At 43.4% G+C, this 27,932-nt stretch overlaps 1 protein-coding gene across 1 annotated transcript; it reads left to right on the top strand.

Annotated features, from left to right (window-relative positions):
* The first annotated feature begins 386 nt into the window (after nt 1–386).
* LOC138796469 (vomeronasal type-2 receptor 26-like) lies at nt 387–27,932 on the top strand. Its single transcript, XM_069976074.1, has 10 exons — nt 387–471; nt 1,651–1,792; nt 2,921–3,221; nt 6,917–7,195; nt 8,436–8,506; nt 9,117–9,129; nt 9,199–9,426; nt 11,415–11,538; nt 14,381–15,190; nt 27,796–27,932. Exons 1-10 carry the CDS (start codon nt 387–389, stop codon nt 27,930–27,932), a joined length of 2,190 nt encoding a protein of 729 aa, XP_069832175.1.

The raw sequence follows: 27,932 nt of genomic DNA, 5'->3' as shown, positions 1-27,932 counted from the left end.
TTTTTAAATCACAAGGGGTTAAACAAAAAAATGAACCACTAATAATGTCAAGCAATTTCCCCCAATTACAGGAGTACCCCACATGTGGACACAAAGTTCAAAGCCGGCGCACGGAAAACCTCCAAAGGGAAGGAGCGCAGGACGGAGGGGAGATGGCGGCAGGAGAGGGTAAAAGGAGAGGGGATAGGTCCCCTCCGTGTAAGGGGATGATGGCCTGCTGCAGAAAACAGTAGCCATCCTCCCGCAATTGTTTAAAGGATCCATGCCGTACCAGTAGAGCATGGGTCCTTAGGAGTTTAAGTATCAATAAAAAGCCTGTGGTTATACAACAAAAGGATGCTGGTTGATCTCAGGGAGATAAACCAAAACACCGCAGAGAGACCATCATGTGTTTCTCAACATCAGTGAATCTAGGAAAGTTGCCCCCTGGAAAATCAAATATGCCAAAACACTGTAAAGACACCATCTCAAGTGAGCTAGTCAGGAGGGTCCCCAGTCAAGGAAACCACCCAAGCAAGGTATCCATCCACAGACAGCTGTTTTGGGGTATTTGCCCTTCATCAGTGTGGAGTAGGATTCTGGACAGTGGGAGCAAAGTCTAGTGCATGCAAAAGAATGCTGTTTGACCTCAGGGAGATCAACCAAAACACTACAGAGACACCAAGTGTTTCTCAATGTCCAGTTTTAGAGACCTAGAATGTTACCTAAAATGTAACAGATCCAAAGACTGGCTACCGAAATGGTGGAGGGTGCCAGGCAAAAAACTTATCAGGAGAGACTTTTCTTTAGACTACCTAGTCCTAAAAAGGACCTTGGGATAGTTAATGTTATAACTATCATTAGCTATATATCAGCATAGTATTTAGAACAATACTGCTATATTGTATGTAATTAGCTCCTTAAGTCACGCTTACTACTTATGACTACTAGTCTATAAAATTACTGTTTAGAAGCTAATCACCTATTTTACAAGCCAATCTAACCCCTACACCTGTTCTGTCCCTGCCCCAGCTGCTCACCCTGTCAGCTAACAGGAAACAAGTGAATCATGCACCAGGTGACTTGGGTCTATATACACCCAGGTCACCTGATGCAGCCGGCCAATCACTTCATTTTCTCAATTTGATGTTATTGTACCAACGTCTATATGATTTCTTCTCTGTTGACCATTCAGTTTCATTGTTTTGTATTGTCCCAGCTTTGTTTCGTGTATTTCCCTTGTTGGCCGAAGCAACAGCCAATGAACTCTGAGGAGTGGTTTTCCCAGCTTGAAGTTTGTTTCTTCGAATGTTTTTTCAATCTATTCATCATTTCTTTAGATTTCTGAATTCTTTATATCTCTCGAATGAATAAAGTAGACTTAAGTATATATTTTTTTTCTCTACTTTTTCTATTTTCCCTACTTTTGTTTTTCTTTTAATAATTATTATCTTCAAAGATGAGAATAAAGAACAGATAGAAGAGACATCTGAGGTTATTATTAAAGGTATCTTCATCCTCATATAATGTATATAAGCAGCTGCCGGCCGTGCTCTCCCCCCCATGTGCTGAGGAGCTGCTATGAGCACAGAATAACAAGATCTTATCTCCTTTTTACTATGTTACATTTGCTTATTATATTGCTGCCTGTTATATGTTATGTGAGTGCAGGAGCTCAGCGCAATCTGGAAGCCAAGAGGACTCTAGTGGAATATAATTTTTATAAGGAGGGAGATTTCATTATGGCAGGACTGATTTCTGCTCATGGGAAGACTATACAATATGCCTTCTCTCAACCATTTCACTGCGTGGAGTAAGTTTGCATTTCCTATCATGTCATTTTCTGTGTGTTAATACATATTGCAGGTTATAGTACTTATGTATGTTTTGGGTGCAATTTTGTTCAATAAAGAAAAAGAAAAATTAGATCATAATATCTATGGTATGACATAAATATGGACAGGAAGACGGAAATCCAATAGTGTTGAATAAGTGATGATTTATTCACCCATAAATGTACAGCTGTATGTGTATGGGTGAATAAATCATCACTTATTTAACACTATTGGAGTGCCATCTTCCTGTCCATATTTTGGTACCTAGTGGAGTCTGGGGTCGACTACCATCTGGACGTGCACCCACCAGTTGGAAGCTATTCTGACTTGAAGTCAACACAGTGCCGTTCAGCCCTTGTATTGTTCTTATGGTATGACATATCTATGGTACTAATAGAAAAATAGAAGCTTGTCGGCAGAAAAAGATCCCCTGGTCCATCTAGTACTTTATTATTGTCTTAGGATGGATGTTTCTCCTTGTATATCTCCTTCTATATCTCCTTGTATATCCCCCTTCCCTGCATCCATCTTCTCCTTGATTGAATTTTTTTTAACCATATAAACTATGTAACTATGTAATATATACCCAGACAGGTTTACGTTCATTTACTGTAAATTTACCAACTGCATCTGCTGGAAGTATTCCAGATGTGGTCGCGCACATTATGTAGAGGCAATGCGCCTCTACATAAATCCCCTGAGCTGCGGGGACATTTGTAACGCTGGACTTCATAAATGTCCCCCCATATTTTTAAGTAAAACAACAGCAGTTGTTGGAGGTTGTACCAAAGGCCGTTGTTTACTAACACTGCTTAATTCATTCGCATGACATAGATATTGACATGTCTATTTTCTACGGCCGTAGTTCAGTGAACAGAGGCCATAGAAAATAGTCTGAGCTCACAGTGTAAAGTGCAGCTTCCAGATGTACTTTACGCTGCGGTTGATAGGCAATTGGATGGCGGGCACACCTGAATGTGCCCACATTCCAATTAAAATCAAATGATGTTCATCCGGGTGAACATGTAAGACAGTGGCTCTTGTTTCAATAGATGTATACTGGGTCACTGGTTTATTAAATTTATTTTACTGAAAATATATTTCAGAACTCAAGTGGACAGGTATAGAAGCATCTTATCGTTCATCTTGGCTGTTGATGAGATTAATAACAATCCCGATCTTCTGCCCAATATTACTCTGGGATATCATATTGTTGATACATGTGGAGATCCAATAAGATCTATCCAAGCCGTATTCCAAATCCTATCAGGAAGAGACAAGGAGAACAATGCGGTTCCAAATTATTCCTGTATGGCTCATGGGGAAGTTGCTGGTTTTCTGGATGATTCTACCTCTGGTTTTGGGCAGGGAGTAGCTGAATTACTTAGTCTGTATAAGTACACCCAAGTAAGTAAAGTATTCAGCATATGTATATACAGTAAAACCCGAGCAGACCACTTCTTTGAGAAGACCATTTCCCTTCCAGACTGATTTTTTTTTTTTGCTACCGATTTTAACCATTATTTCCTATGGACAATGCATCTCTTTTAAAAGACCACCCCTTGATCCAAAATCACTTTTTTGTGCAGATTTTGTAGCTGAAGACCCCCATAAAAAGACCAGAAGCAGGACTTATATGTTAAAATTGCTATCCGACAGCGCTGAGAGGGCCATGATGAAAGAAGAGGGAGCACACAAGCAGGACAGGAGAGGAAGGAGGGCGGAAAGAGAAGGTATGGCTGAACTGGGAGGAGAAGGAGGGAGTGTTATAGGGTCCAGGAACAGCACCCCCGGGGCCTTGTGGAACGGTGTGGGGAGCAGCTCCAGCAGCCACCTGGAACCCCTAGACTGACCCCTCTCCTTCCCTGGCATTTAGTGTCCTCTGGATGACAGGGGCACAGGGAAGCTGTGCCTGAATCATCCGTGGTGTGTCTCAGCTATCAGTGATAGCCAGGGCCCACCACAACTGTCATTACGCTCCGGTACTGACAGTTAATTCGATAAATGCTGTGGTCAACACGACTGCAGCCTCTGTAGGACCACAGAGAGAGAATTTTCCATGTACAAAGGGAAAATTCTCCCTCTATTCACCAACAGGGCTCTGCAATGTGATACCAGAGTCCCGATGGTAGCCATGGACCCTGGAGGCCTCAGGTCTCTGGTGTCCTGGCTGCCTACGGAGGACAACAGGGAGAGAGAGGAGGACAGAGAGAGAGGTGACCGACATGGAGAGAGGCAAGGCTGACAGGGAGAGAGGGAAGGGCGGGGAGAGAGAGAAAGGGTGTCCTGGCTGCTTACGGAGGCCACAAGGAGAGAGGGGAGAAATGTCTTGGCTCCCTTACAAGAAGTGAGGGGAGGGCTGGCAGAGTGCCCTGACGCAATCTCTGCCTCGTTGCCCTCTTCCTTGCCATTGACAGCTGATACCAGTGATGTACTGTAATAGAATGTTGTATAGATCCCGATACCAGATTATACAACTAAGAGTCTAATCCTGCGGAGTTCCATCTTTGGACTCGATACGATGAATATGGCTTTGATTCTTAATATATAAATTATGGTATCAGCAGTGATTTTTTTTGTTGCTGTGTCCATGATGAAAGGCACACTTTTGGTGTTGGGGCACAGGCCATTGAGAGCACTGCGGGTGGATTGGCACATTAGGGGTGCTCCTAACAGCCTTACCGGGCAGAGGATTTCTCAACTAACAGCATGGGAATGGTTCCAAGGAAGAAGGTAAGAGACGTCCCTTCATCCTTAGCACCCTGTGGACACTGGAAAGCTATCAGCGGTTTAGATTAATCTAAACTGCTTATAGTCCCCCTTTTAGAATGATTGACAGTGTATTTAACACATCAGGGTTAGCCTAATCTGAAATAGGCATGGGATCTACAGTGTCATTTTCTAAAGGGATTGAGGTCTATAAGAAGATTGGCCTTCTATCGATTGATTGAGGCAGACACAGATGTATGACTGCCAAGCAGAACACCAAGGATGAACTCATTCCAGTTGTTTCCTTGGTCATTGACAAGCTTACTTAAAGGTTCTTTAAGTGTTGGATTGTGATATTCCCACTGGCCATTTGTTTGTGGTTGGTTGGCAGATGAAATGTTGTAATCTGTGACAAAATGCTCCATTGCTCAGCAGGAAAATGTGTTACATGATGACAGATTTTTTTGTGACAAACTGACACAGCATATCCTAAGTGCGTAGGGCACATCACATCATAGGGGCACACATCACCTCATCAATCAAAAGGGGGTGGCAACTCCGAGGGCCACTGTCTCATGTCATGCTTATAGTTGAATAGGATATCCTGATTCACAGAACAAGAAGCCACTGGCTCCTTGCCCTGTCAATTTCGCTTGTGGTCACAAGAGGACCCCCTATACCTCTATTATCCAGCCCACTGTGACTGACGTCATTGTGCAAAGGAAGGAGGCACAGAGCTGAGAAGACAGGATATCAGGGGAGCCTGGAGCCAGCAAATGTTAGATGAGTAAGAGTTTCGGTTTTTCTTTGCACAACGAGGGCCTAAAAACTATATGGGGGCTAATAGCATATAAGGGACGCACGGGGGGAGCCTGATACTATATGAAGGCTGCCGAGGGGGGAAAGGGGTATATACTATTTGAGAGCTGCACAGAGGGGTCTCATACTATAGACGGGTGCACTGAGAGGACTGAGACTATATGGGGACTGCACAGAGGGGCCTGGCGCTTTATACGTAGTGCACAGGAGACATAACTAATGAGAAAGCAACCTAAAATGTTTCTCTGGCAGATTCTGAAGAGAGGATTCATGGCCAGGAGAAGACTTCAAGATGGCCCAGGCTGTATGTAAAGAATAAGGAAAAGTGAATGACTCTATCAGAGAAGACACCCCCTGGGAGTCACTGGATGTAACTCTCTTGTAGGGTCTGCAGTGGTAAAGATAGTGGTCATGGTCTTGCAGTACTATTAAGGTATTATGTAGTGTTATCATTGATACTATCTTTTCTGGGGGGTTTTTCAGTAGCAGTATGGAGGCAATATGTAATTACAGTACCTAATAGTGGTAATATTTTTTGGCAACAATGTTATAAGATAACTATGTGTGTATTGAGGACCTTGATACTGTGTGGGGGAACTTTGAGGGCATGATTCTATGTGTGGAGCACTAAAGTGGGCATTATATTGTGTGGGGAGACATGGAGTGTCTCCTTAAAGAGCTTTATGTGGGCAATAAAAAGGATTAGTGGTGCACTCCCTACACAGTATGTGAATGCACTCCCTATATACAATCTGATCTGATGCTCTTCTAATTCTGAGAGCACTGTGTCTACGACCAACCCTGGTAGAAGAAGGCACAGGCAGGACACTGTTACAGCCACTAAATCGCTTAGCGGGCCTGCCATATCCCATAGCAGTGATTAAATGTGGGCGACAACGATGGAGCTGGGGAGGTAAGGGGAAGTTATTTTTTTCACCCACTCCCTCCCTGGGCATTCTGAAAAAATGGCGCCTGGCCAGAGTTCTCTTTCAACCCTTCGAATCACTTATCTGTATATTTACATCAGAGACATGAAGGCCATACACTGCTTGTTGCAGCTGTCACCTACGGGGGGGGGGGGGGGGGGGGGGTTGGGAAGGTGCCAGGGGCACTGGGGAAAATAACGAATAGTATTAACTTACCTGTCCCCATGCCTCTTCAGCTTCGGATTGCTGCTTCAGGACCCCTGCCGAGCTCTAGAATTTCCGGCACTGCACCTGTCAAGACTTGGCTGATGGACAGCCCCCTCAGCCAGTCAGTGGCTGGGGTGGGACGACACTCCAGTCACTGATTGGCTGAGCAGGCTCTCCAACAGCTGGCATTTTCCCCAGAGTCATAACGTCATCACAACTCCGGCAGGGGTCTCACCACTCAACACAGGCACGGGAAGAGGTAAGTTAAGACTCCTTATTACAGTCTTCCGCCCCTGCCGGCTGCCATTTTTTGAAAATGGGCCATCTTCTTCTTTAAATCCCTTCCCACCAGGTAGGACAGCCCTAGATATACTCACGACATGTCAAAAGTTTTTTTTTTTTTTTTTAAGTCTTTAAAGTCTCAATGTCTTCCTCCTACAGATCATTTATGAAGCTGCGGACCCTCACCTAAGTAGAGTCTTCTACCAATCCTTGTATAAGTTTGCTCCTATTGATCGAACTCTGTATGAATCTATGGTTAAGTGTCTGAAATACTTTGGATGGAATTGGATTGGAATTATTAGAAATGAGCAGCAGGATGAAGCAGACATAAAAGAACTTTATAAGGTGATGGCCGAGAACGAGATCTGCATTGCCTTTATAGGTCGCGTTACAGAGAAAGACATTCGTAGAGAGATAACTGAGGTGCAAAAATCAGGTGTAAGAGTTGTAATGGTCTGTGGGGTTGTCTCATTTCTATATATGTATACATTACAAAATTCTGATGTTCTATTGAACAATATGACGCTCATCCTTCATGAGTCCTGGGTTGATGCTATCCATTTTTTTCCAGAATTTATCAATCACAGTTTAACCTTCAAAATGTACAGTCCAAGATTACCTAAAGTCCAAAAAATTATTCGCAATGTTAACCCCTCAACCCGCCCAGATGACCGCCTGCTGCAAGAAATCTGGTTTCATATCTTTCTATGTTTGACTAATAATAAAGAAATGAATGATTATTTGCAGTCTTTTTATCATTTATGTGGAGTCAACTGCACCAAGACCTATTATATTCCAAAATCCTTGTATAAATGGAAGGATTCAGCCTTATATTTTACATATGTATCAGTCTATATTCTGGCTTATGCCTTACATAACATGAATGTTTTTAAAAATACACCAGGACTGCAGAAAAAGGTAACCTATCTATGTACAACTAGAAGAATTACCCACGCTGCACCAGTATAATGTTTTGTTTACTGGGTTGTTCAAAGGGTGCTCAGGAGTCGAATCCTTGCCCTGAGAAATCGCTAATAGCTCTATATACCCCGGCAGTTATACACTGTTTATTTAATTTCTCAATCAATAATAATTCAAATAATTTTTTGTGCAAAGTTTCAGGGTTTATAAGTAGAGATGAGGGAAATGTTCAAAAGTTTGGTTTGGCAGGTTTGCCGAACCTTAAAGGACAACTCCGGCCAAAACTATTTTTTAATATGTTATTACTAATGGAAAGTTAGACAAATTTCTAATGTACATTAATTATGGGAAATGCACATATAGGGCTATATTCCTTAATTTAGTAGATCAGGGAGACTTCAGATTCTCTAAAAAACCATGACGTCACGAACCGGGGGTGTAATTACAATGGAGTGTCCAGCAGGGGCGCACTATATATAGAAGCTACTACTTCTAAGAAGATTTTTCGGGGTTAAAAAGTCGCCTTATACGCCGGAAAATACGGTACTTTTTTCTGTATAATTTCAAAAGAACCATATTGTATAGTAGAAAGTAACTCAGCCTTGTACTAGGGAGCCTTATGGCCACTGTGTACTACATTAAAAGCTCTACTATGTACATTTGGTCTTAGTTGATTTTGTCAGGGTTATAAATACTGATGAGCGAACATGTTCGTGTATGTTCATACGAACATGACGCTAATTGTTTGTGTTTCCAGATCATGAACAATTTGTTTGATGATCAGAATGGCTATGAACATCATTTTTTAACATATTCGAACTTGCGAATGTACGTATCTGCGTAATTTATGCATTGCATCTGTTAATCTGTACACATGTGAGTAGACCGAAACGCACACTTTTACTGTATATTCGTTATTTGTTTGTAAATGTTTAGCAAACACGAACCGACCACAATAATTTTTTATTTTTATTTTTTTGTATCGGGATGATCGCTCCTCACTAGTTATAAACAGTGAAAAATATAAGTGACTCTGCCCAGGTATAAGGTGTCAGTTTGTCTGTTCAATTGATTTTTTCCAATGGTTTCTAGGATCCATATTGTGCAAACTATAAAGGGTTGTGACCCCTTAACCTTGTCACTTAGCTGAGAACTGAAGTGCTAGACCCCAAACATTAGTAGTTTACCTTATGTATAGGATACCTTTGTTTTACTCCTTGAACACTGAATTAACATAGTATCTTTCAGGTTGTATTTTAATATTATTGGACAAGTGACTTAGCATTGACTGGTAACAACTTTTCCATAATAATACCATTTTCTTTTAACGCTACATGACACCAGGCCATCTTGCTAGTTATAAGTAGTATAAGTAGTAGGTACTAGTTTCTATTTCCTACTTAAATGCTGCTTGTGATGTGTTCTCCTTATGTATTAGGCTGCAGATAATGGTGAAATATTGGTAACGTCCAGTATAAGAATATAACTGAACGCTGCTTAATTTTACTGGTTCTTACCAGTTACATAGGTACGTAGGAAACGTTCATTACACGGACCCCAATGGGATGGATATTTTCTTTAATGACAGGGGTGAAGTGCCTTTCCCATGGACATTGGTAAACTGGGTTGAATATGGTTCCGAGAACAAAACTAACTTAGCTGAACAGATGATAGCCATCTTTAATGGAACACAAGAGAACTTGGTGGAAAATATACATCCAGAAAAGATCAAATGGAAAAACAACAGAGTAAGAAGAAATAAAGCATGTAACTTAGAATACTGTGAGTCTCCATTTACTGAATTTAGACAGAAATATTCTTAATTATGTAACAGGGGAAATTTATGGACTATTGTAGTAAAGAATAAGGAGTAGAGTAGACTCTGATAACTCCTCAGCGGCACCTCGGTGGGCTAAATAACTGAGCAAGTAAAGTCATGTGACGAACCTTTGCTGTATACTCCCACCATGATGTAATATATAAAAATCATTCATCTAGACCTCAATTATAGTCATATAGTGATGAACCGAACCAAGATTCGTTCCAAACTCTGCAAAAAATTGACTTTGAGTTTGTACAAACCCTATCCAAAAGGGCAGACATACACTGTATATCAACTCTCTTAACAGGGTTAGAGAGGTTTATAGAAGGCTGATTAGTTATCAGGGATATTTAGAGGTTACTTTTTATGCCTAATACGATGGCCAGTTAACTTTAATAGTCAAATTATGGACACTAGAGAGGTTCCCATGGCAACACAACCGTCTGAATGATGGCAGCACCATCAGTGTGGCCCCTGCATAGGGGTGTACTCCATCTCCTTATCGAGTTTAAGGTTGTGCATGCAGTCCGAGAGGTAGTCCCTCTTGACAGAGTGGTGAATGCCCCTTAACAAAGACATAGGACCATTGCTTTTCCCTGTTCAGGATACTGTTCTCCTGGGTTCGGTCGTTCCAGATATCTTTGCACTACCTGCTTCTTCTCTTTATTTTACCTGGACCAGCTTCTATACTTCTGAGGTGGACCGGATCAAGTAGGTTCAGGCACAGGAGTGGGTGTCCAATATGACAATGTTCTGGCCCTAAGAATCCCTCCATTGAGAACTTCTTGTCTGGTTCAGCAATTGGACCTGAAATGAACTTCTGCCACTTGAAGGGAGCTGAGGCAAGCTTGGGACTTTTGCCCACTTAGGCTATGTTCACACGCTGTGAGAGACCGGCCGTTCCGTGACCCCGGCCGGGTCACGGAACGTGCGCTTTCTGCCCAGATCATCCCGGCCACTCGCTTCATTGTGTGAACTGACAGGGTTTCCTACGGCCGCAGAAAACTGACATGTCGGATATTTGCGGCGCCACACGGGATCCCGGACGGAGCGTATATGATGTGTATACGCTCCGGCCGGGATCCCATAGAAGCAGAGGCAGTGTTCCACAACGTGAAAAGTACGATGGCAACAACGGCTGTACTTTTACGTAGTGTGAACATAGCCTTAGTATGGCTTTACGGACTGCTGCATGCTCAGGCATGTTTGACAGCCTCTCTGGGACAGCTGTATGCTCAATATGGCTTGATGGCCTTACTGGGACCTCTACACTCCAGTTATTTTTTTTGATCACTCAGGCCCAATACATCTTTTCAGTATGATGGTGGTGGACTGCGTGGAACTGGCTCCTCATCTCAGCTGGACTCAATAGCCCCCGAGAAGCTGGGCGATGGTGACAAAGGAGCAGCTTGCCATGACATCATATCTTCCTCCTCCTTAGGACACCCAATAAGCACTTGTGGATGCTTTGGCTCCTCATCCTCCTCAAGCCACCCCATTAGCACTCGTGGATGACCGGACTCCGTGTAAGCACCTTGTTCACAACCACTTTTACCACGCTACCAACCTTCCGCCATACAGTACTTTTCTCTAATGTGATTCCACTTTCATGCAGGGTCGGAAACACAGGGATTTAGATGTGGCTTTCTGGGAAGGGTTAAGCTGCAAAAGGGCAAACAGAAATACTTGAAACAGCTGCTCCACCTATAGAAAGCATTGTGACATTAAAAAGCTAATTTTTCTTGCTGCAAAAATAAATGTGTTTTTTGCTGAAGAAAGAGCCCCAATAGTCCAACTCTAGTAGCTGCAATATATATATATATATATATATATATATATATATATATATATATTACTGAATATTATAGATCATCTCAAATATTTTATATAGTTACATTTCTTTGCACATTCCAGATGCCGCAGTCTCGGTGTAATGATCGATGTTCTCCAGGATACAGAAAAGCTCCTAATGGAGGATATCACGTCTGCTGCTATAACTGTGTCCCATGTTCTGCGGGTGAAATGTCCAACATGACAGGTAAAAGTATGGAAGATCTTAAATGAACCAGTGTGATGAAGAAAAATTCCTTTCTTTTATTTTTACCTATGCAGCATTAAAGAGGTTGTCTAGGACTTTCCAATAAACTGGCATTGCATTGACTTATATGGGTGTTATATGTTCTATATACACTTTCATTATTTATTTCTAGCTCCTCTTCTGTTCTCAGGTTCAGTCACCTGACCACTCTGCTTGTGATTTCTTTACTTATCTGTTTCCTGACAAAATATTCAGCTTCTTTACAGAAACCTGGTATTTAGGGCTGAGACACCTCCTCCAGGCCAGATGAGAACGCTGTACAGTTACGCAATAGGACTAGTGCAGTATACTGGAGTTGGAGGTCTCCCTAAGGTTGGGCAGAGAATGGACCCTATCCTAAAGTTATAAGAATTGTTTAATAAATTGTTTATTTTTATGATGTCAGAGACGGCAGGTCTGCTGAAGATAGCTCCTTAGTCTATTACACTAGTTAAAGGATAGGTCCAGAAGGGTGCAGAGCTATTATTATGAGCTCCCCTCAAGAGGCAGTGTGCATAGGAATTGGTTGGTTAGTTGAGCACGACTGAGAAAGAAGTAACATCATCTAAGGGGAACCCAGCTTATGAGGGCGGCCTACACCAAGAGTAGTACAGTGCTAACCCATGAAGGGATAAAAGCCATGGAGCTTAATTATTTATTTATGTCAGACCAAGGAAGGATCAAAATGGATTCCCTTCTCGGGATATTTGCTTAAAGTGCCCTTAGTGATTTCTGGGAACCGAAAGTTGTGGCTTAAGGCCCGACCCAGATACCCCTAAAAACCCTCCATGGTACTGGGATGCGATTCACTGACTACTCTACCAATAAAGGTAGACCACTAACACTTCACTAAGACAACAGTGACCCATCTCTTTCCGACGGCCATTATAGAAGAGGAGTTGTAGTACAGAGAACTGTTCTTGTTTTAACCTTATCCTTAAAGAGTCATTGTCGTAAAATTTTTGTTGCAGAAATCAATAGTAGATTTTAAGAAACTTTGTAATTGGGCTTTACTAGCTGAAAAATGAATTTTTATCATAAAAAAGCTGTTTGAAGCTCTCCCCTTGTCTTCATTGTTCTCCTATGGAGAGAGGGAAATGAGACACCAAAACAGTGCAGCAAAGAGTTAATTAAAAGCTACATTACCCTCTGTCCTCTCTCCTCTGATGTTACCACTGAGCTATCTGACCTCTGAATAACACTCTGTATAGCTCCCCCGCTGAGTAATCCTATGTTGTCTGTTCTCTGCTGCTGACATTTCTCCTCTGTCTCTCCTCCCCCCTCCCCTCTCCATAGCACAGACAGGATATGTCTGATTGAGATTTCCTGAGTCTGAGCAGTGGATGACAGAAAGCAGGGGGGGGGGGGGCTGGGAAAAGGGTTTTTAAATGCAGATAATGGCATATTTGCCTAATAAACTCAATTACAAGTACCATCATCACCAAACACCCGGGTGCAGTTCCTCTCTGTAACCTCTGTGGCAGTATTTACCTCCGCAAGGAAGAGGCCATTACCCCTGTGACCGGACATTTATCTATTTATCCAATATGGCCTCCCCTCTCTCTGAGTGATCCCCTCAATCCTGTGGAGCTGCTAGCAATGTTGCTTCTGCCATGAGGATTTTCTGGTCCCTGATGGGGTGGGAACTCACAGAATAGCCCTGGCACATAATGCATCACTCATGTTATTGAATTCTGCAGCTATTTGCACAAATTCAGCAGATTGCAGTAATGTGAGTTATATGCCAGGACTAATGAAGCTGCTCAGAGTCCATAGAGGGCTGTAACCTCTCGTTATCTGCAAGGACCTGAAATAACCTTCCTGATGATGTCATCAGATCCTTGCGGACAGCATACAGAAGACAGTGTGTAAAGAGGACCAGAGCAAGTCTCCAACACCAGAGAGACGCCTGAGTGGCAGGTACCTGAGCAGCTGCAACATGAGCATGAGCAACAGAGCATAGGGCAGCACAGCAGAGGGCAACATGAGCATGAGCAACAGAGCATAGGGCAGCACAGCAGAGGGCAACATGAGCATGAGCAACAGAGCATAGGGCAGCACAGCAGAGGGCAACATGAGCATGAGCAACAGAGCATAGGGCAGCACAGCAGAGGGCAACATGAGCATGAGCAACAGAGCATAGGGCAGCACAGCAGAGGGCAACATAAGCATGAGCAACAGAGCATAGGGCAGCACAGAAGAGGGCAACATGAGCATGAGCAACAGAGCAGAGGGCAACAGAACATAGAGCAGAGAACAGAGGGCAACAGAGCAGTGCCACAGTAAGTATTAAAAATGGAAATAATTCATATACTATATACTGTTACATATACATAAATAACTTATTAAAATGCCCCCATTCCCTATAATAGTTCCTATTCCACATATTGATATTGATATATATATATATCAATGTGTGATCAGGATGCCAAACCGATCAACTGTTCTGCAGGGCTGCCGGAGATAAATCTGTACTGTAAATAGGGTAAGAAGCAAATGGCTTCCTTCACTATGTAGGGGTTATGCTGAGTTACATTGTATCAGAAATTGAGCTGCAGAAACTCTGCATAGCATCTACATAGTGAAGGAAGCCATTTGCTTCTGGTCCTGGTCACAGTGCAGCCCTGCAGAACAGCTGATCAGTTATAGAGTAGCGTTGCATGGTTGGAGTGTGTGTGTGTGTGTGTGGGGGGGGGGGCAAGTTGACCTCTTGCACCAGCACCCATGAGACATTAGCTGCGCCAATGCTCATACACAAGAATACCTGTAGGTCTAATAAGCTTTTTATGGTTTCTTAATGTAGACAGTGACATCTGCTATAAATGTCCTGAAGAAGAATGGCCTGACGAGAAGAAAGTGACCTGTGTCCCCAAGTCCTACCAGTTTCTATCTTATGAGAAGGACATTTTAGTTTCAGTTTTTGTAGCAATGGTTTTATTTCTTTCCGCTGTGACATTGTTTATATTGGGAATCTTCATCTATCACTGGGACACTCCAATTGTGAAAGCCAATAACCGGACTGTGAGCTTCATCCTCCTGGTCTCCATCTTGCTTGGCTTCCTCAGTGTCTTCTTCTTCCTTGGTCGTCCAGTGGATATAACCTGCTTACTGAGACAAATATCATTTGGAATCTTTTTTTCCATTGCGGTTTCCTCTCTTCTAGCGAAAACTCTCCTAGTCTGCGTTGCCTTCAAGGCCTCCAAACCGGGAAGTATCTGGAGGAAGTGGCTCGCATTTAATGTGTCATATTATGGTGTCTTCATTTGTTCTTTTGTACAAGTTCTAATCTGTCTTACATGGTGCTTGGTTTCTCCTCCTTATGTAGAGTTTGATCATGACACATATCCTGGGAAGATCCTCATTCAGTGTAATGAAGGGTCAGATATCTGGTTCTACTCCATGTTGGGTTATATGGGGTTCCTGGCAGCGGTGAGCTTTGTTCTGGCTTTCATGGTGAGGACATTACCGGACAGTTATAATGAGGCCAAGTACATCACCTTCAGCATGCTGGTGTTCTGCAGTGTCTGGATCGCCATGATCCCGGCCTATCTGAGCACCAGAGGGAAATACATGGTGGCTGTGGAGATATTCGCCATACTGACCTCATGTGCCGGTATTCTTGGTTGTATATATTTCCCTAAACTATATATTCTGCTTTTAAAACCTGAATTGAGAGCAAGAAGAATAATTCTTGATAAAAACAAGATGTGACACATTTTATGATTATCTAATTCTATAACTAAACGGTTTATTTAGATGAAAGTGTAACAAAATGATGGTTGTTAAAGTAATCCAAAGTGCCTTATAAAAGTCTTTATACTACTTGAACTTTTCCTTATTTTTTACTCCCCAAAGTGTTTGACTTTTTGATGTGGACAGTGCGGAGGATTATTACATTTTTTGTATACATTTGATGGTCAAGTCTTGCCGCAGAGTCTCAACAGCATTTTGGTCTGGACTGTGACTGGGTCATTCTAACACATGAAGATGATGTGGTATAAACCATTCCATTGTAGCTCTGGCTGAATGTTTAGGGTCATTCTCCTGCTGGAAGATCAGCCTCTGCCCCATCTTAAAGGGGTTATCCAGCGCTACAAAAACATGGCCACTTTTCCCCCTACTGTTGTCTCCAGTCCAGGTGCAGTTTGCAATTAAGCTCCATTTACTTCAATGGAACTGAGTTTCAAAACTCCACCCAAACTGGAGACAACAGTAGGGGGAAAGTGGCCATGTTTTTGTAGCACTGGATAACCCCTTTAAGTCTTTTGCTGCCTCTAACAAGTTTTCCTCCAGGATTGCCCTATATTTAGCTCTATCCATCTTCCCATCAACTCTGACCAGCTTCCCTGTCCCTGCTGAAGAAAAGCATGCTGCTGCCCCCACCATGTTTCATAGGTTTACAGTTGTGCCATGCTTCGCCTATTTTCACATGATGGATTGAACAGTGCTACGTGAGGTGTTCAGATCTTGGGATATTTATTTGTTCTTGACCTGTCTGGTGTGTTCCTGACGTTACTGGTTTGTTCCTGACCTGTTCAGTGTGTTTTTTTGTTTGATCACTAATGTTCTCTAACAAACCTCTGATGCCTTACAGAACATCTGCAGGTATACTGAGAAGATGGGACACACAGGTGGCTCTAGTTACTAATGTGGTGACCACTGAAGGTGATTGGTCACACTGGATTTTATTTAGGGGGATCAAGGCACAGGGGGACAGAATACAATAGAAATGAAGAGACAGCGCATCCAAAGTGAAGTGACGTTTTAATATCACACCAGTTTGCGACATTTCGTCATTAACAAGTCTTTCTCAAACAGTGAGAAAGGCTTGGTGTGATAGTAAATCACTTTGTATGTGCTGTCTCTTCATTTCCATTGGATTGTCTATCAACTTTGGGCTGGTTTGGTGAGACATGCACCCACCTATTACCTGATGATACTATCTCTGTGCTGTTGTACTATAAGTGGGGGCAGAATACAAATACATTCCACCAGATTTTGAAAATCATGTATCTTGTTCTTTTTATCTGTACTTTTTGTCATGCTGCGTTTACACGGAACGATTATCGTGCGAATTTGCATGATAACGATCGAATGCGAACGATAATCGTATTTGTAAACGCAGCAAACGATCAAGCGATGAGCGAGAAATCGTTCATTTTGCTCTTTGAACATGTTCTCAAATCGTCGCTGGTCGTTCGCAAAAAATTCGCAGATCGTTCCGTGTAAACAGTCGTTCACCGATTTAACCTATGTGCGAGATAGGCTCAAGCAATCGCAAAACGATCGCAAAACGATTTTTCCGTACGCTATATCGTTCCGTCTAAACGCTGATTGTTAGAAAAAAAATCGTTACTACGGAATCGTTACTTGTACAATCGGACGAATTATCGCTCCGTGTAAAAGCAGCATTAGTCTATCACATAAAATCCATATATTTGTGAGTTTAACATGAAAGAATGTGGAAAAGTTCATGGTATATGAAGGCTTGTTGAAGGCACTGTACTTTAGCCAATATTCTACCCCTACATGTTCTGGTTACACCTACTGTATGTGTTCTGCATTTGTAGCCACGTGTCTTAGCATTGTCTTCAGCTGTAGATCTGAATCAGAGAATATAAATGTAGTTTAGTTGTTATTTGTGTATTCCATAGAGGCTGAGGAGGTGCGGAGCTGTCAGTGTCACAATCCCATAACCCTGTCTATTCCTGCTCGCTGCAGCCAACCGGAGGTTTTTCTGCTTAGACTCATTGACTGGTTAATTGTTCTGTGTTCATCATTTTGTAGAAACCTGATACGGAATTTCCCAGCATAATGTAAACTCTTACTGACTGATTCTACATCTCGCTGTAAATAGTTCCTGTAAGAAAATATCTTAATTGTAGAGTATCATAGGTTTCAACGTGCAATACTAAGATTTCTGGATTTCTCATGTCTACGTGCAATTTATAATAAAAAAAGTTCTGTCAAACCAAAGAATATAAGGGTGGCTGCAGATACCTGAATACTCCTAGATTGGAGTCAGGCTTCAGTTAGGTTAGGTTAGGTTGAAATAACATTGTGGCTTTATGTTGGAAGTGTATGATATACACAGTTTGGCCAAACCAGAACCTGATAACTTTTCCATTGTATTCTGCTACCTCAAAAACATGGATACAACCATAGGTCTCCTTATGTTAGTACAAATTGGACTTTAACCCAATCCCCAATGCTTTAGAGGGTACCTGTCATGATTTTTCTCCTCCAATAATCATACTGTTAACATGCATATGACCATGCCAAGTTGGTCCTGTGCACAACAGAATCCATAGTTACCAGAATCTCCGGTAGCAGAAGCGACTGCATGATCAGGGGAAAAAACATCATGACAGGTAGCCTTTAAAGGGGATTATCCAGCGCTACAAAAACATGGCCACTTTTCCCCCTACTGTTGTCTCCAGTTCAGGTGCAGTTTGCAATTAAGCTCCATTTACTTCAATGAAACTGGGTTTCAAAACCCCACCCAAACTGGAGACAACAGTAGGGGGAAAGTGGCCATGTTTTTGTTTAAAGACATACAAGTGCATTACTTTAAGAGGGCACTACTGTCTATAAATGCTTTTTTTTTTTTTTTTACAAAAGGGACAGATGCCTTTAATTTTGAGGGTGAAAAGAGATAAGAGAGAATCCTCAGGAGGAATCAGCTTAGGATGCATGCATACCATTCAGGCTGTCTCCCGGACTGCGTCCTGCCCCCGTTCCTGCATTCCCTTTTGATCTCTCTCTCTAGAGATAGAATTACCCTAAGAACTGACAATTAACAGAATATTGCAGAGAAAACACCTAGTAACCAACAATTTAGGACTTTTTCCTGTCATTAGGGGTCATTTTGGTAAATAAAGAGATGGTAGACATCACAAAAGTGTTTGAAACGATAACCAGTTAAGACCAAATATTTCAGCAACTACGACCTGGAGGATATTTTCTGGGAGTAAAATACACGTGAGATTGTGATAAGCCTTGTCCTCTGCTTATAAAGAAAGAAAGAAAGAAGTATCTCTTAATGCTGTAGACATTTCTATGAATCGGGCAACAATTGTGGTGGATTGATTACCAAGGGGTTCAGACTGCAACAAATAAGAATCTTGTTCCTGAAATTCATATTTTTTTTTTAAGTTTTTTTTTAAATACATATATTGCTGCTGGTGCATATGAAACAATAAGCATGTTATGCTTACCTCCCACTGACTGCAGAGCTTCCATTTCTGAGACAAACTCAGACAATCACTGGTCGTGGGGCTTTCCCACCTCAGTCAGGGATTGGCTAAGCGGCTGTCACTCACGAGGGACAAGTTTGTCTCAGAAATGGAGGCTCTGCAGTCAGTGGGAGACACCAGCAACACCAGAGGAGAACACAGAGGGAGTGCGGAAGACTGCAAAAGGACACCAGGGGAGTGTGGAAAGGTAAGGATTGGAGATGAGTGAATCAGTCAAAAATTTTTTTGTGTGAATCGAATACTATAAAATTGCAAAAGTATAGCCAAACCATTGTAGCTCCAATAGTGGGACTATTACCGAGTAATGTTTTGTACAATAAAAGTTGCTGTGGCAGTGACAAAAATTGGACAGCAATGGATGTTGGTGGATCAACAGCATAAAACCATTTTTTTCCCAGGACAGCAGTGTACGTTGGTGGATCAGAGGTGTGTACTTGCCTATTCTCCTTGGACAGCAGTGGACGTTGGGGGATGAGCAGCATAAAATTATGCTTTCTAAAGTTACAGCACCACTAGGGGCAAACTCTTGGACCTAGAAGGCCCTACAACAGAAACCTGGAAGTGGCAGCACCGGCAGTGGCACTGGTGTCACTTTTATAGACCTAGAACATACACCTGGAGGAGGCTGCAGCAGCAGCACTCGTATTCTCTTCGACTCTGATGAGTCTAGCACATAGACCTGGAGGTGGCAGTGGCAGGACTCAGACTCTCTTCAACCCTATGGGACCCAGCACATTAACCTGGTGGTTACAGCAGTATGGATCAGACTCTCTTTGACCCTGAAGAGCCCAGCACATAGCCCTGGAGGTGGCAGCAGCAGCACTCTGACTCTCTTCGACCCCGAGGAGCCTAGCACATAGACCTGGAGGTGGCGCGGGTACAGTAGCACTCTGACTCTCTATGACCATGACGGGCCTAGTACACAGACCTAAAGGTGACAACGGCAGAAGTGGAACTGTCTTTGACTCCAAGGGGCCTAGCACATAGAACTGGATTTGACAGTGGCAGCACTCAGACTCTTTTTGACCCTGAGGGGCCCAGCACATTGACCTGAAGGTGGCAGCAGCAGCAGCAGCTGTGATATAGAATGAAATAGAAAAAGCTTAGATTTAAGAAGGCTTTATACTGATTGTATTAAATAAAAGAGTGGCAAATTTTACAACAACTTATTGGACTGTACTGGAACTTCTTTAAAAAATATTTAAAATTTGAGCCTTTGGCTTTTTTCAAGACGTGCATACATATGAACCCCAGTCTAATGTGCTAACAAAGTGCAAGGTGCAACCCATCTATAGTTCTACACTGAACTTTGCATTATCCGCTTACCCCATAGTTCTGATGGATGGTGAAAAAAAACTGCATATCCACTGTGGGTTTTAGGCAGCATAAATGAAAAAGCTGTATATTCGTGGACAAATACACAATAAATAAGGCAAGTTAACTAGCCATTCAGCAATATTGCTGCTGGTAGTAGCTTTAGAAGCATCTTATATCACAGTTGGAGGACATCATACTCATCATACAAAAGCCACTAAAACATCACACAACAATTACCTTATCAGAAACTATTTTGCGAGCTCTAAGTACCCTCGGGATATAGTAAAAACCCCAAGAACAATTATTGGCCAGTCACCGTGCGTGTCCAGGAAAATGGGACACAAATTGTAATAATCCTTGGCACAAGTGCTAGGGATGGAACCCCATGGCTATGGTTAACAAGAAGGGAAATGTCCTCTTTGTGAACCTCCTTGTGCTTAAAAGGCCATAGCACTTGCATTTTTCACTTAGAAACCCACATGAGCCCTTTTTTTGCGCCAACAATTGTACTTTGCAATGACAGGCTGAATTTTTTCATAATGGACAGTGCAAAACCAGAAAAAAATTCAATGTGTGGTGAAATTGAAAAAACAAAAAAACAAAAACAAAACGCATTTCTTTTATTTTTTTTTATTTTTTTTTACGCCGCTCGCCCGGGGGAAAAACTGACTTGTTATATATGTTCGTCAAGTCGTTACGATTACATCGATATGTAACATGTATAACTTTTGTTGTACCTGATGGCCTGTAAAAAATTCAAACCATTGTTACCAAATATATGTTCCTTAAAACCGCTCCATTCCCAGGCTTATAGCGCTTTTATCCTTTGGTCTATGGGGCTGTGTCAGGTGGCATTTTTTGCTTCATGATGTGTTCTTTCTATCAATACCTTGAATGCGCATATGTGACTTTTTGATCGCTTTTTATTACAATTTTTCTGGATTTGATGCGACCAAAACTGCGCAATTTTGCACTTTGGGATTTTTTTACGCTTACGCCATTTACTGTGCGAAATCAGGAATGTGATAAATTAATAGTTCGGGTGATTACGCATGCGGCGATAACAAACATGTTTATTTATTTATTATTATTTATAACATGAGAAAAGAGGGGTGATTCAAACTTTTATTATGGGAGGGGACTTTTTATTAATAACACTTTTTTTTTTAACTTTTACACTTATACTAGAAGCCCCCCTGGGGACTTCTAGTATAAGCACTCTGATCTCTCGTTGAGATCTATCCTGTATACTAATACAGGATAGATCGATGAGATAGGCACTTTGATTGCTTCCGGCTGCTGCAGCCGGAAGCAATCGTGTGCCAAGCCGGGATCAGTGCCGTTACGGCGCTGAGCCCGGATGAAGGAGGATGTGTGGATTGCTCCTCTGGAACGTTGTCCCGGAGGAGCAATCCACCGCACTAGACACCAGGGATGGCTGCATTCAAGTAATCGGATGCAGCTGTCAACTTTGACAGCTGCATCCAATTACTTTATTTGCGGGCGATCGGACCGTCCCTGGTAATAGCCGCGGTCCCGGGCTACATGCGGCACCTAAGATTGAGGCCGTTCAGAGCGTGACCGTCGCATGGCCCTGCTCTGAAAACACGTAGGCGGCCCTGGACGTGCAGGTGCGTCTAAGGACGCCTATGGGTTAAAGGAGAAGTGAGAGCAAAAAATGTTATTGAATTATTGTATTGCCCCCCAAAAGTTACACAAATCACCAATATACACTTATTACAGGAAATGCTTATAAAGTACTTTTTTCCCCTGCACTTACTACTGCATCAAGGCTTCACTTCCTGGATAACATGGTGATGTCACAACCCGACTCCCAGAGCTGTGTGGGCTGTGGCTGCTGGAGAGGATGATGACAGGGGGATGCTCACTCCCTTCAGTGCCCTGTGTCCCTCAGTGTCCCTCTGCCATCATCCTCTCCAACAGCCACAGCCCACACAGCTCTGGGAGTCGGGTCGTGACATCACCATTTTATCCAGGAAGTGAAGCCTTGATGCAGTAGAGAGTGCAGGGAAAAAAGCACTTTATAAGCATTTCCCGTAATAAGTGTATATTGGTGATTTGTATAACTTTTGGGGGGCAAAACAATACTTTAATAAAAAAAAAATCGCCAAACTTCTCCTTTAACCTCTTAAGGACCCATGACGTACCGACACGTCATGGATCACTGTCACTTAAGGACCCATGACGTACCGCTACGTCATCCCTTTAAACGGGCGCTGCGGCCGGCCGGGTCCCGATCGGGGGAGATAGCCTGCTATAATACATAGCAGGCCATCTCTCCCTGTCGGCATGGAGGGTTGTTAACCCCCCCCCATGCCGACGATCGCCGCTATTGGCTGATAAGCCCATAGCGGCGATCGGAACCTTTCCGGGCCATCAGTGGCCCGATGACCCGGAAAAAAAATGGCGGTCGGTGCTGTCCGAGGACGGCACCGACCGCCATTACTGTAAAAAGTAATGGTGGTCACGGTACCACCGTCCCGATCGCCGTGAACGGCCGGCCAGCCGGCCGGCCGTTCACGGCGATCAAAGTCCCCACAAGTAATAAATACCTGCTCCGGACCCCTCAGCTAGGTAGCTGAGGGGTCCGGAGCAGGTATTTGTACATTACTCACCTGTCCCGGGGTCCTGATCGGCGTCTTCCGGGTTCCCGGCGTCCTCTTCATCTTCGGCTTCTTCCGTGAGTCCCGATCGGCTTTTTCCGGCTCCAGCGTCGTCTTTTTTCGTATTTTTCCGGCTCCAGCGTCGTCTATTTTCGGATCTTGCGCTCTGCTGCCCCCTAGCGGCTGATAAGTGTAATACACGTATCAGCCACTACAGGGATGTTCAGAATGTAGTAAAAAAAAATTTTTTTTTCCCAATTTTTTTTTTTTCTATTTTCCGCACCCTATCGCCGCTGAGTGTTGATCAGCATCGCACAAAAGTGCGCTGCTAATCAGCAACTCCTCCTTTTTGGCGTAGGGTGTTTTTTTTTATATCCTACTGCCACGGTCTGCTGATAAGTGCCGAACATAAGTGCGGCATTTATCAGCAACACCATTTTTGGCGTAGGTTTTTTTTGTATACTTACTGTAAAAAACACGTAAAAAACACTACATTACACCACACTACATTGAATAAAGTTTTACACTACACCACTACATACCCCATATACCAATCCCCATATAAAGATGGCCCCCAGGGTGTTTTCGGTATCGGACGCATACATTATTATTGCCTCCGACACCGTAACAGCCAGTGAGGATGAATGAAGGGTCCTTTGTTCCTCCATTCATCCTCATCCTCCTCATCATCCAGTGACGTGTCTGGGAGTAGCGTAGCGTACGCTGCCCCCCAGACACGTCTTTTCTGCCAGTACCGTCCCAATAAGAGATGACAGTATGGCGTGAAATTCTACAAACTCTGTGAGAGTACCTCAGGGTACACTTACAGATTTAGGGTACGTGCACACTGCGGAATGGCGAAGGATAACCCTTCGTGCATTCCGCAGCTGGCACCCGCCGGCGGACTGATGCAGGGGCGCGTCTCCGCCCGTGTCATAGACTCTATCCTATGCATGGGCGGATTCCATCATCCGTCATTCCATCAACACGTTGGACGCAGAGCGGAATCCGCCCGTGCATAGAATGGAGTCTACGACACGGACGGAGACGTGCACCTGCATCAGTCCGCCGGCGGGTGCCAGCTGCGGAATGCACAAAGGGTTATCCTTCGCGATTCCGCAGTGTGCACGTACCCTTAGAGTGTATGAAAGAAGGGACACCCGAATCCAGCCCCCAGATGCCTCCCCCCATCCTCGGAGTTAGTGGGGAGATCGTTGGGGAACTGATCTTCCCACTGCTGGATAAAGGTTACCACCTGTACGGGGATAACTTTTATACCAGCACCCCCTCTTCCGGTCCCTCGCTGCCCGAGCTACTGTAGCTTGCGGCACGATCCGAACATATCAGAAGTAGTAATAGAGCCCTAATATTTAGCAGCCATGGAGCGGACCCAGCGCTTCTGGATATGAAGGACCCCGGATCGCACCAGGACAACATTTTCCAGGTGACGTCCCCCACACTGGAGAACAGAAGACCCCAGAAGAAGTGCAGAGTGTGGCGTAACAGGGGGATCAGGAAGGACGCCATTTTCCAGTGTGACGTCTGTCCTGATCACCCCGGCCTCTGCATACTGGATCGCTCCAAGGTGCACCACACGTCATTGGGGTTCTACATTATCTAAATTCTGTCCCTTATTCCTATTTCAGGGGTCATGTTGATCCAGGGATTATTCTGATCGCCAATATGGAGTCGGGAAGGAATTTTTCCCCAGTGATGAGGCTACTGTCGTCTGCCTCACGAGGGGTTTTTGCCTTCCTCTAGATCAACACAGGTTGAGTTTGATGGACACCTGTCATTTTCAACCTTATAAACTAATAATTGGCCTAATACCCCCAAATAAATTAGAATTGTCCCTTTTCCCCAGCTAAGTAGGTATGGCCGCCATTCCCATTAGAGGATGCCATGATGCAATTACAAAGCCTCTGTGCGGCCAGGACAGTAGAAACCCCCCACAAGTGACCCCATTCTGGAAACTACACCCCATAAGGAATCTAACAAGTGGGGCAGCGGGTATATGGCCCCCTGGTGACGGCCACATTTGGGACGTGAAAATGAAAAAAATGGTATTTTTTATTTTCACGGCACATGTTCTACTCATGTGCCCATCACTAGTGGGGTCCATATGCTCACTGCACCCCTTGTTAGATTCATTATGGGGTGTAGTTTCCAGAATTGGGTCACTTGTTGGGGGTTTCTACTGTTCTGGCAGCACAGGAGCTTTGTAATCGAGACATGGCCTCCATCCCACATTCCAGCCTCTAAATGGCGCTCTGTCCTTTTGGTGACTTGCCCTGTGCCCATATGGCACATTATGTCCACATGTGGGGTATTTTTGTACTCAGGGGAAATTACCCTACACGTTTGGCGTTTATTTTCTTTTTTTAACCCCTTGTGGAAATGGAAAAAAATCAAGGCTAGACCAACATTTAGTGTAATTTTTTAAAAATTTTTACTCTAAATCATTGATCTTGTCATGATTTTTTCATTTTCACAAGGGGCTAAAAGATAAAAAAAAAAAAACACAAAATTTGTAGAGCAACTTCCCCTGAGTACGGAAATACCCCACATGTGGACATAAAGCGCCATGCCGGTGCAGGGTAAGCCTCCAAAGGGAAGGAGCGCCATTTGGCTTTTTGAAGCTGGATTTGGCTGGAATGGATTTCGAGGGGCCATGTTGCATTTAAAAGGCCCCTGTGTTGCAAAGACAGTTGAAACCCCCCACAAGTGACCCCATTATGGAAACTACACCCCTCAAGGAATGTAACAAGGGGTGTAGTGAGCATATGGACCCCACTGGTGACAGGCACAAATGTGGAACAATGTGGCGTGAAAATGAAATATTACATTTTTTACACTATAATGTTGGTCTAGCCTTGAATTTATCATTTTCAAAAGGGGTTAAAAGAGAAAAAAAAAACACAAAATGTGTAGAGCAATTTCCCCCGAGTCTGTAAATACCCCACATGTGGACATAAAGCGCCATGTGGGCGCAGGGCAAGCCTCCTAAGGTAAGGAGCGCCATTTGGATTTTGGAGGTTGGATTTGGCTAGAATGGATGATGAACGCCATGTCGCATTTACAGAGCCCTCGTGCGGCCAAGACAGTTGAAACCCCCCACAAGTGACCCCATTCTGGAAACTACACCCCTCAAGGAATCTAACAAGGGGTGCAATGAGGATATGGACCCCTTGATGACAGGCACATTTGTGCCGTGAAAGTGAAAAAAATGAAAATTTTCACTTTCACATCACATTGTTTCACATTTGTGCCCATCACCAGTGGGGTCCATATGCTTACTGCACCCCTTGTTAGATTCCATAAGGGGTGTAGTTTCAAGAATGGGGTCACTTGTGGGGGGTTTCCAGTGTTTTGGCAGCACGAGGGCTCTGTAAATGCGACGTGGCCCTTGAAATCCATTACAGTGAAATCCAGCTTCCAAAAGCCAATTGGCGCTCCTTCCCTTCGGAGGCTCGTCCTGCGCCCGCTTGGCACTTTATGTCCACATGTGGGGTATTTCTGTACTCGGGAGAAACTGCGCTACATGTTCTGTGTTTTTTTTTTCCTTTTATCCCTTTGTGAAAATGAAAAATTGAACGCTAGAACGTTTTAGTGTAAAAAAATACTTCTGTCTTTTTTCACGCCATATTGTTCGGAAAATCTGTGAAGCACCTGTGGGGTCCAGATGCTCACCGCACCCCTTGTTACATTCCTTGAGGGGTGTAGTTTTCTAAATGGTGTCCCTTTTGGGGTGTTTTTTAGGTTTTGGCACCCCAGAGCCTCTGCCAACCTGAAGTGGTACAGTCAGAAATGACCAAATATAACGGAGGCATTGAAATTCACTAGGCACTCCTTTGTATCTGAGGCTTGTGGTTGCGTCAAATAGCGCAATAGGGCCACATATGGGGTATTTCTATAAACTGCAGAAACGGGGCAATAAATATTGTGGTTCATTTCTCTGGTAATATGTTTATAATTATGAAAAATATTGGATTACAATAAAATCTCTGCACAGAAAATTAAAATTTTCAAATTTCTTACACACTTAGCCTTTATTTCTGTGACTCCCCTAAAGGGTTAAAAAACTTTCTGGATGTGCTTTTGCAGAGTTTGGGGGTGCAGTTTCTGAAATGGGGTGCTTTGTGGGGCTTTCTAACATACATTCCCCTCAAATACACTTTCATAAACCTGAACAGGTCCCTAAAAATATCTGATTTTGAAATTTTACTGAAAATTTGGAAATTTGCTGCTAATGTTTTCCGCTTTCTATTGTCTAAAAAAAATGAAATATAGTTTAATAAATGCCGCCAACATAAAGTAGACATGTTGCTAATGCTATTTAATATATATATATTTTTTTTATCAATTCTTTATTTTTAGGTTTTGAAAAGTTTTACAAAACATTAATTGGTTTCTTAAATGACTTTACAAAGGTCATCCAAATTACAGTGAGTATTAAAGAAGTATGCTACACAGTTTTATAGGTCTCCTTAAGGCACTGGGTCTAGGTCGAGGGTGGGTGCAGGCCGGCAGTTAAGCTCCCACGGTAGAGCGCATGAGGCTAGCCAGGCCTCTGGTGACGGTCAGGAGGAATGAGTGGAGGAGGATGAGGAGGCAGGGGTGGACACCACCGGCACTGATTCCCCTTCACTGGTACGAGGTTGGCACAGATTACAGGGGGAGGAGGAGGAGGAGGAGGAAGATGATAGTGCCCCTGAGGCTTGGGAGATCCCAGTAGCATCTCACACATGAGTGCTTGGATGCTACATTACTTCCAACATGATCCACGCTTTAAGGCAATAAAAATGAACAGCGATTACTGGTGGCAACAGTGCTCATTGACAGTACTCATTGACCAACTTGAGACATCTTTTGGGTCTTCACATTCTGATGTCACGGCAGAACAGCACCAGCAACGTGACAGCAGTAGAATCACAAGTAGCTGCCGCAGGAGCAGCAGGCAGTGTGGCAGAACCTTACTGGGTGATGTTTGGCAATCACTTTTTACCACCTCACCTCAACAGCGTCAAGGCAGGGCACCATTATGACACACTTAGGCCGCCTTAAGACCATGGTCCATGACTATCTGCGCCTTAACATTGATGTTTTTGGACTTGGTCTTGACCCATTCAACTTCTGGGTGTCCAAGCTGGATGAATAG

The sequence above is a fragment of the Dendropsophus ebraccatus genome, chromosome 7, assembly GCF_027789765.1.
Source record: "Dendropsophus ebraccatus isolate aDenEbr1 chromosome 7, aDenEbr1.pat, whole genome shotgun sequence".
Lineage (NCBI taxonomy): Eukaryota > Metazoa > Chordata > Amphibia > Anura > Hylidae > Dendropsophus > Dendropsophus ebraccatus.
This window is presented reverse-complemented; position numbering and strand designations above follow the sequence as displayed.

Coding starts and splice junctions, on each gene's coding strand:
- LOC138796469 (XM_069976074.1), top strand. CDS start 387: ATGTGTTTCTCAACATCAGTGAATCTAGGAAAGTTGCCCCCTGGAAAA. Junction 9,427..11,414: donor TCAAATGGAAAAACAACAGA/GTAAGAAGAAAT, acceptor TGCACATTCCAG/ATGCCGCAGTCTCGGTGTAA. Junction 15,191..27,795: donor CATACTGACCTCATGTGCCG/GTATTCTTGGTT, acceptor TCACCTCAACAG/CGTCAAGGCAGGGCACCATT.